The 9,905-nt window shown below is 38.1% G+C and overlaps 1 protein-coding gene across 1 annotated transcript in view; it reads right to left on the reverse strand.

Annotated features, from left to right (window-relative positions):
- The window catches only part of LOC104488955 (low-density lipoprotein receptor-related protein 1B-like), a gene marked incomplete at both ends in the record, with an annotated part of 87,071 nt that overhangs the window by 13,185 nt on the left and 63,981 nt on the right, over positions 1-9,905 (reverse strand). The window contains 4 exons of the mRNA XM_010131063.1: positions 760-996; positions 2,408-2,551; positions 4,420-4,591; positions 7,175-7,397. Coding sequence (XP_010129365.1) covers positions 760-996; positions 2,408-2,551; positions 4,420-4,591; positions 7,175-7,397 — 776 coding nt within the window. The remainder of the gene's footprint in view (positions 1-759; positions 997-2,407; positions 2,552-4,419; positions 4,592-7,174; positions 7,398-9,905) is intronic.

Genomic DNA, 9,905 nt, shown 5'->3' on the forward strand with positions numbered 1-9,905 from the left:
ATTCATGAAAAGCCTCCATAAACGAAAAAGAAATACAGGTTGGCAAACTGGAGGTTTTATCACTGAAACAATATTTAGTACGACAAGATACGATTCTAGACCAGGAACATTCTGTCAGTTTTGGCGAGAGAGGTGGGAACTAGAGAACTGCTGGTATTGTCTCTCATTGCTATAATAAGTGGTAGAAACATCTTAATTAAGGTTCTAAAACATGTTTAGGTCTTCCTGTTGCTTCCCATATACAATGGAAAACACAGCAGGAAAAACAATGTTTTTTTTCTTCAGGAGTTTGCAAGCGCTACAGGAAGTCTCAGTCTGTCAAACTACTTGAATAATAAGCTCCAGAACCCACACTGTGATGCAGGTTGGATTGAAGGAGTATCAGAAAGTCCACAAGGAGAAGGGATGGCTCAGCAAATAACGACAAAGAACTGCATTATGGATCCGTGGTATCTAACTACCGAAAGAATACAGCGAAAGTGTAGGACTGACTGAGAGGCAGAACTTGAGACGGGCAAAGTAAGAATTAGCAACAGAACAACTTAACCAAACTTTACATTTATGCATTCAGGGAAAAAAAAATAAACAGGAAAACAGGAAGTTGTAAAAAAACTATAAGTATCTCCAACTCAGCTCAAGGTCTAGTTTGGGTCTGTTTTCCTGAGAGATTTAAATAAAGCTTTATATTATCTGTAAATTTCAGTTCAGCTCCTCCCTAGTGAGATCCCCTGAACGTCACTATCAGTTAGCATCGCCTACCATCTTTGAGGATCGTTTCTCGCTCTGTGCCGTCAATTTTCTGTCGTCCAATTAGGAAACTAGTAGTATCAGCAAAGTAAATGTAATTGGTTTCAGCATGGAAGTCCAGCGCACGAGGATTGACTAGGTTTTCTATCGGGATCATGTATTCATCAGATACTTTGGTATTCAGGTCCATTCCCCGTATTATTCCTGGGCGTCCCTTCCCATAAAAAAGAAACAACTCGTTCTTTGGTCCTGCAAAAGAGAGATTACAAACATCAACAACTGATGCTGCCTAATCTTGCTTTACGGTGCATAATGTCACTGCGTAATCAACTGGTAAAATTACTGGGGGAGCAGGAGCATCATACAACACCTAAATATAAACTTTCATATATTCCAAAGGTATCTAAACCGAAGAATTCTAGCTAATTATATTACCCTAATTAGAATAGAAATTACTTCAGTGAGCTGCTTACATCTGACTTTTTTTCCAATAAAATTTCACACTGAAAAGTAATGCTAGATCCCAGAATAACCTGGCATCTACTGTGAAATGGACAAATACAGCCTTGTAGACATTTAATTTTACAATTCGTTAGGATCTATCAGGGCAGCGTAGACCATGACTAAAGAAATCATTAAATCTAACAAGACCATAAACTCCAGCAAATACAAACCACCTTTTTTTTTTTTTCCCAACTGAGGTTTCTCAGGAACAAGCAAACAAAAGATTACAATAAATTTTTTTCAAATGGGAAGGAATACAATAAATCAACACCCACTGTTCTTTCATACTGAGAAACAAGATGTAGATACCAGAATTTCCTACTTCTGAGGAGATTTTTAATCAAGAAGGTTATTTACTCCAGATCATTTTCTTTCCTTAAAGATACTTATAAATATCCTTAGATTCTTAGTGCTATAATATACCTCTTAAAATTCTCTTTTCCTAATGCCTCTGAGGGCTTTTTTGTCAGAATCAGTAGTAAAAAGTGAAAGGTTTTATTGAGGGCAAATATTTCCACCTGCCAGCATCCAAAGTATCTAACCGCACGTCTTTCATCTGAACTAGATCCATGCCATTTGATCAAGAAACCAGACTAAAACAGATGTTCCCCAAAACTTTCAGGACTGTCCTGTTGGTTGGAGGTGATGAACAGATTGCACATCCCTTATGTTAGGCACAACCATAGTTATACAAAGCCAACCTGCTTTCACAAAGTATTATGAGAAAAACCTTGCTGGACTTATTCACGTGAATGGTCTGCTGCTGAGTTACGAGTGGGTTGTATGGGTAGAAATTGGATGTGACGAACTAACACCACTAGTACAACAGCATTTCAGTACCTGTGCACTGTGAGAATAGATCGTATATAAAGAAAAAGTCTGATTAACTTAAAATTTGTGGTGATTTTTAGAATTAATTTTTTTTTTAATTCTTTAAATTCCAGGTTTAATTTGGCACTTCTATGAACTACACCAAATCAAATCATTTTAAGGGAATGAAAGGAGTACAAACAAATTTTTAGGTACATGATGCAAAACAACTTGACCAAAGGAGCCCATGCAGTTTCTGTTGTTACTGATACGCACGTTAAACAACACACAGAATTATACCCCAGAACATTAGCGGCTAGCAGACTCCTGCAATGAAATAACGTACTTTTGCATGACCTGCCATCATTCCCCAAGATGAAGCCAGTCCTGCAGCGACAGGTCCGTGCTTTGTAGTTGCTGCTGAGCAGACAGATGTGCGAACAGCCCCCTGGCATTCCATATGGGTCCACTTCACATGCGTGGCTTCTGACTGCGGCGAGCGAAAACCAGCACGATTCAAATCCATTTAGAGCAACATAATTACATACATCAGCATGTAGAAAGTTTAGACGGGGGAAAAAAAAAAAAAGAGAATTTGTGTCACATCACATCTTGCACAGAATATAACTATAAAGGAAGGTGCTGTTTGAGGATGATATCCAAAACAGACAAGGAATCCAAAGGTCGTACCGTGGCTATCAAACCGCTCCCATCATTGCGTGCGATCGGCTCTTTTTGAGTAAGCTTCTGCACGTCATTTGCCAGGCTGCTCTCCCTTGGGGCAGCTGACACTTTTTTCCTTTTTATTTGTTGCTTTCGTTCATTTGGTTGGTTGGGGATTTTTTGAGAACAGAAGTGAACCCCACGCCAACACAGTTCAGCTCCCTTAGACAGCACCTTTCTGGGGCAGAAGCTACAGAACAGAGCGAGCCTTGTAGCGTTTTTCCATATTTGTACAGTTGGGACAGAAATCCAGCTGCAGAAGCCAAAGAACACCCTTCTCCTGAGTTCGTATTTTCAAATGTATGGTTCTAAATTAGCAGACTAATACAACTTTTTTTTTTAAAACCCTCAAGGTTAATCTGATGAAAAAACAAAACCTACCCTGCTACCCTACACGTACTAAGTAGCTTACAACGGGGCAGCTATATTTTGAGCTCAATAAGTTCTTTTCTCTTCTTTCTTCTTTCCCTCAAGCCCTTTGAGCTGCTTTTTTTTTTTTTTTAAAAGTAATCAAGTGTTTTCAGGTTGATATTGTTAAAGGTATATAGAAACTCTACCATGCTGAGGCAGCAGTTACAGCGAACCCTGACAAGCAAACAAACATGTCCATTCGAAACAAAAGAAGTAGCAGAGTGAACAAAGGGCAAGAGGAACAGAGTAATCACAGGATGTAATAAAAGATTACACTGTGCTCAGGTCTCTCCTCTACTCAACCTCCCCGACTCCCTCAGGGGTACAAGAGGCGCGTCTATAGCAAGGAAAGATTTTGCAGCCTCCTTCAGACACTGCTGTCTGCAAATCAATGCCCTCCACTATAGGGTGAAAATTATTTCACCTGGCTCACATCAGTGTGGAGTTTGTTGCCACTCGAGAAACTTCTCTAGAATCAGTCTGTTTAGTAATGCTGATGCTGATCACCCGAATCGATGCATTAGCTTTCTGCCCAAGCAGTCACGGCAACGATCTATTGCTATCGGTCATACAACCAAGTTCTCGTCAAGCACGACCCTAAACATTCGGGATCTTGCTGTCTTTGCACAGAGTTCCCATGAATCACGCTGCTGTTCTGAATGCAGGAACTACGTAATCAGAGCTACCATTAGAGTCACACACGGACCTCAGGAACAGCTGTTTTCCCCAAGATTCTGAGGTTAAGAGTTTTTCATTCTAGGTTAAAATGAAGATTTCTTGCACAGAAGGCAGAGATGGTATTTATACAAACCAAGGAAAAGAGTCACAGCCATTTCCTGCCTCCCCAGTTGCTGGGCTGGCAGTCGGGCAGGGCAGCTGCCTGCATCTCCATGCTCCTCGGGCAGCCCCAAAGATGGGGTTGACCTCTCTTGAGGTTTGTAGTCTGTCTGAAAAGCAGACCCAGAGAAAACAGGAATCCCTGAAGTCTGAGCCCCCGGTGTGGGGATGCTATTGGACATCTCACTGTTCAGAAGCTTCTAGAAGCAGGAAAACTGGCAGCAAAGCACGCAGAAACTTGGCAGATGAAGAAGCAACGGAGGACTTTGCCACAGTGACAAATTTTCTCTGCGTCTTCTGATATATTTTTCTGGAAGAACCTTTTTAAACATGCATCCACCTAATATCTGGTTTTACATTTCCTAGGAAGAGGAATTTCGATCTTACCTGCTGTCTGAGTTCTTTTCTGGTATACATGGATCTCTTTAGCATTGTCAAGTCTAGCAAGAGACTGAACATCAGTGCCATTATATCTGTTTATTCGTAAAATGTTGAAGTTATCTGAATTAACTGTATATAAATAGTTTTCAAATACTACCAAACCACAGAGATGCCTAATCTGGAAAAGAAGAAGAAGAAAAAAAAAATCATTAATTCTGCTGAATTTTTAAGGCATATCTGTGATTTGTAAACATCAAACATTCCTGTGAATCACATCACATGCTACGCTGTACAAAAGGGTTTTTTGAGTATGTTGATAAATATTTGTAAATAATAAACACTAACTACACTACAAGTATAGTTCACATGCTTGTAGTGTGAGGTTTGTAATTAGAAAGACTTTGTATAAGAAAGGCAGCAAATTCAAAATACTCAGCAATCCAAATCAATTTAGCCTCTGAATTTCCACGTTTCTGTCTTTTAAATCAGAAATGCCTGCCTGCTTTAAATGCAACAGCTTATTTTAGTATTGATATTAACTAATAATAAAGATACGCTAGTTAATATTAGTTAATTTCATAGAGTAAACATAGATTCTTAAAACAGTTTATGTTGAATTGATGTATTTGTTATGTTAAAATCAAAGCGAGGCAAATAGTGCAAGATATAGCCACTGAATATTTTATTAAGTAAATAAACGAATAAACGAACAAATTCCCTTAGGTATACTTGTATTCCTGTTGTGCTGGTTTCTTTGAATAGGGTTGTAGTCACATTGGACTTTTGTTTCTCATAAAATGAGTTCTAAAACCGTATTAATCTCTGATGTTCTGGCTACACAGATTAAAAACTACGGAACTTTCGCTAGCCAATGGCAGCACCAATGTGAAGGGTTTCGTGGTCTAGCAGTTGTGCTTGATTTATAGATGTAGAAAACGTAAAATTTCTCATTGGCAATTCTGAAAGCTGAACAAATTAAAAAGAATTTGTTGGCAGATGTTCAGATATTCATGGGCTGAATATCTTATTAGTTTAATCAATAAATTGTTCACCGCAAAGTATTTAGTTAGCTCATTTATTCACAAATTCAGACACGCATCATCAAAACAAACAAATAAAAAAAAAACCCTGTTGTGTGTCAAATATTTCAGTCCTTTCTGGACATTACCCCCAGTTGGCTAAATCTTGCCACTGCATTCTGCCCTTAGCAAAATAAAAAAAACAAACCAAAAAACCACCACACAAACGGAAGTGTTAGATCAAGACCCAACAGAAATTCAATCCAATTGTAGTAGAGATGGAAAACGGCCTTGAAAATAATGATGCATCTGTACCAAACTGTCGAATTCTCTGCACTACAATCCCTTCTTCCCTATTTCCATCTGCACTCAGTTTAAAGCTTTATTATTTAGCTCCCAGAAGAGCTTTTCTATATTTACACTACTAAAAATATGTGACTTTTTTTACAATGCATTTTATACTGACTTAATTATTTGTATTTATTTTATGCATTTGGGTTTTTTAATATCTCGAAGCTTTCCAACTATCTTATGCATGAATGGAAATGTTGCTTGCTACAAAGAATAGTCCTTTGAAAGCCACCCACCAGGCTACCAACTATAAGAGCCCGAATCGTTTGGAAAGTGAATTTGAACGGAAAGACAACCAATGCTTCTCCTATTGTGACAGCAGTGACCACCTGCGAGGCCAAACTTCTTAATTCCCCTCGCCCTACTGAAACAGCCAGCCAGCCTCCTTTCTTAGCTAGATTAGGGAAGAAATAATCCCTCTGAACTTAATGAAGAATTCTCTTGATTCTAAAATACCTGTTCCAAGAAAGTTGCCTGAAACAAAGAGTTTACAAGACCTGTTATTCCAGACAACTTGCTAAATACTGAAAGTAGTTTAATGAAAAGAGGAAGATGTTTGCTATTTAGCCGGGTGACATACACTGCTCTTTCTCCACATTTCCTGCCATTTAAACGGTGGTTATGCTAACCAGCCATCTCATAGTAAACAGCGATTATTTGGAAGCAAACGAAACACGACAGCAGGACAGGTAAAATACTTATTCTGTCTGCACAGTTTTCCACACTCTGTTTAACCATAAGCAGAAGCAGATGTAAACACGGTGCCCATATCAGCTATGGAGTGCAATCCAGGAACAGTTAAAATTTTCCCCCGGTTTCCCTACACTTCTCAACTGCAAGGAAAGCCTGTCTTTGACTGCTACCCTCATCTCCAAGCTGAAGCAGTGAGCATGGGTTGATACACTCCTGCTTGAAGACTCATACAATTTCAGCATTTGTACCTATGACTCCAAACCCCTGGATCACCTGGGACAAGTGTCACTGCCACCAACAAAATATGATTTAGGCCATCCAGATTGCTCTGAACAGGTCAATAGCTTTTGCTATTCTGTTTCTTTCACATTCTTGTGCCTGTTAGTCTCTTCTTCCTGAATTGACAAGGACATCTTCTTGTCATTAATTATCCCTTATTATCTTTCCATTGCCCCATATTTTCCCTCCTGAAGTGTTTTACAATTGTCTTACAATTGTTAACGAGACACTGCACGGAAGCTTATCTGTAAGTTGCAAAATGGGAGAAATTGCAAATAAAACAAAACATGGAGATGGATCATTTAATGTCTAAAGCATTTGAACTAAACAGAGAAAACATACAGAATTACTGTAGCTGTTAGCATCATGTACGTTCATTTATTGATATAATTACTTCTTACTAATTTGCAAATACCTACTTGTCTGCCTTTAATTATTGTCTGCCTCTTTCTCCCTTGATAGTCAACAACTTCCACGCTATCCAGATATATGTCAACCCAGTACACATATTTATTGATGAGGTCTAGTGCAAGAGCTGTTGGCTGTTCAATTTTGGAGTCTACTATCCACGTCCTGTTCATTCCATCCATGTCACATCTCTCAACCTTGGCAGCATTCCCGTAGTCTGTAAAGAAAAGCTTTCTGTTGAAAGAAAATAAGATGTTGTAAGTTTTAAAGGGTGTGAGCAGAGAGCAAAGCTCCTGGTGGCTCTGTGCAAAGGAAGGTTTTGTTCTCATCAGTTCATCTATCAATAACCCATATTGATAATCATACAATTACCAAAAATAATTCACCATATCTTCTAACAAATCCACAATTACACCGAATTTTCTTTCGAATGCAACAAACAAGTTCTACAAGGATTTCCACCAATACACCATGGAATAATGATCTTTTAAAAGGATGGTGTTTGTATATACAGAGACTATGTCACAATCTTAAACCCCTCTTTAACCATTATTCATAGAAAATGGCAAGACAGTTACAAATAACACAAAGCCCATGCGTGGTTTGGAAACCAATTCATTGCATACGAGGTTTAACGAACAGTGATCTACACGGTCAGGTTTTGGAAAATAGAAGATGCTTTAGTCTGTAGTGCATTTGTATCCAGTCTTGGAAGAAAATTCAGGCTTTAAAATGTTTCCACAAGTCCAGTGAGTCACTCCATCCGAGAGTAACAGGAAACTATCAGAGATTTAAAATTGCTACTAATGCTTCCTAACCCTATACTTGATTAGCATTCACTGGGTTTAATATGCACAAATCAATTTTGATTTACCTGACAATATTTTAACAAGATTACCTATTTGTGAGACTAAATAACACTTGCAAGCTGAAGAACACCTTGCCATGACTTCAGCTTGCTATAAAGAGTAATCTGATTTCAGACTGAATGTTACTGAAATTACTTCAAGAATCAGGATTTAATTTTCCAAATGAAGTGAATTATCTCCTAGTTATTACCTCTAATGCGAGTATCATTGGATCAATGGCATATAAATCTTAAGACATCTTTATGTTAAAGAGTAGTAATTTATACCCTGTAACACCCCAGAAATTCAGCACCGTAGTATGTTTTAGGCTGGAGAGAATACAGGTTTGATAAATTGTCAGGGAGACCCCTGTCCTTGACTATTACCATCTTCTAATAAATAAGAATACATTCGAAATAGAAAGTGTTCCATGTGCAAAATATGTAAATTAAATAATTAAAAGTATTAAAGGCAGTAGAATTACCTACAATGTATGTAGAGCAGCTGTCAAATGCCAAAATTAATTGATCACAGAATTATAAAATAGGGCTTGAGGAGATTTTGAAAGGTCATGTAGTCCATCACCAGGCCTTAAGGCAGAATAAACTTTACCTATAACATTCCTGAGGGATAACTCCATTCCTGACAGGGATTTCTTCTTATCAAAAACCACTCTGAATTCCTGTCTCGTCCTTCATTGTAATTCTGTACCCCAGCGGTACTTTAAGAACATTTTAAAAAACACATATTTAACATTCAGGTCCGTATATATCAAAATGTGCATCCTACAGATGACATCCAAGGAAAAAAAATTATGCCCGCAAAGCAAATGTTTAATTTGGAGCAAAAACCAGCCAAAGAACTGAGCGCATATAGATCTACAGACGTATATCTAGGTATGTATGTATTAATCGGCAATTAGAAGACCTAGTACATTTTCAATAAATTGTTAAAACACTACACGTACTCCAGCCAACCATCTGTACCTCTGGGGATTTGATTTGGGTTATTGAATGGAACTTCGTATCTCAAGATTCCATAATTCAAATAAAGCTCATTTCGCAATCACAAAACTGGACGGGTTCGCTGAGATGAGGCACAGCCACCCGTGTGTGTACATAAACACACACAGCAACTGCAAAGACCTGAGGCTTGACTTCGCTCTTGACTGCTTAGTGCACAGCGTTCTTAAACAAGACATTTCTAGGTGATATCACAAACCAGACTTAAATACAAGTTAGAAATAATTATCTTTGACAACTATATTTTCTTTTCAGAGCAGGCAAGAAATAAAATGTTTTCACGTCAATTACAGATACAGTAAAGAGTATCTAAGATGCTTCTCCAGCTTCCAGGGACGGAGGTGGGTGTCATTTCTTTGTCTTCTAAATGTCTGGTTTATATTAACTCACTTGTGCTAAGGAAGCTAGCGTGACTTCACATGAAAATGACATTCTTCTCATTGTAAAAATCATTACTCTTCTCCTGGAGACTGACAATAATAAAACTTTATCTTTTAATGTAGACTTAAAAGACAGAACAAGAAAGTAGTTGCCTAACTGCTGCCACATGATCAAAGCGTTCTGAAAATTAAATCAAGAAAATTAAACGGTTTCCCATGTAATCTTGAAATGCAATTCTGTGTTTAAAGACTAATGTGTATTTCTTAGAAGGAGGTTTACATTATATTTTTATAGAATTGCATTTATAACACACAAAGCAGACCCACAATTTCACTGTATTTCCTTTGCCTTGGGAGCTCACGAGGACACAGCGTCGTTGTATTTATTCCAGCACAAGACTAATTTTTCTGCTCACAAATGATGCTGGATCTGCCTATCCATTTTCAGCAGAGGGCGGTGAAGTCTTTCACCAATTCTCAGCGCAATTTCAG

This window comes from Buceros rhinoceros, unplaced genomic scaffold, assembly GCF_000710305.1.
Source record: "Buceros rhinoceros silvestris isolate BGI_N320 unplaced genomic scaffold, ASM71030v1 scaffold10672, whole genome shotgun sequence".
Lineage (NCBI taxonomy): Eukaryota > Metazoa > Chordata > Aves > Bucerotiformes > Bucerotidae > Buceros > Buceros rhinoceros.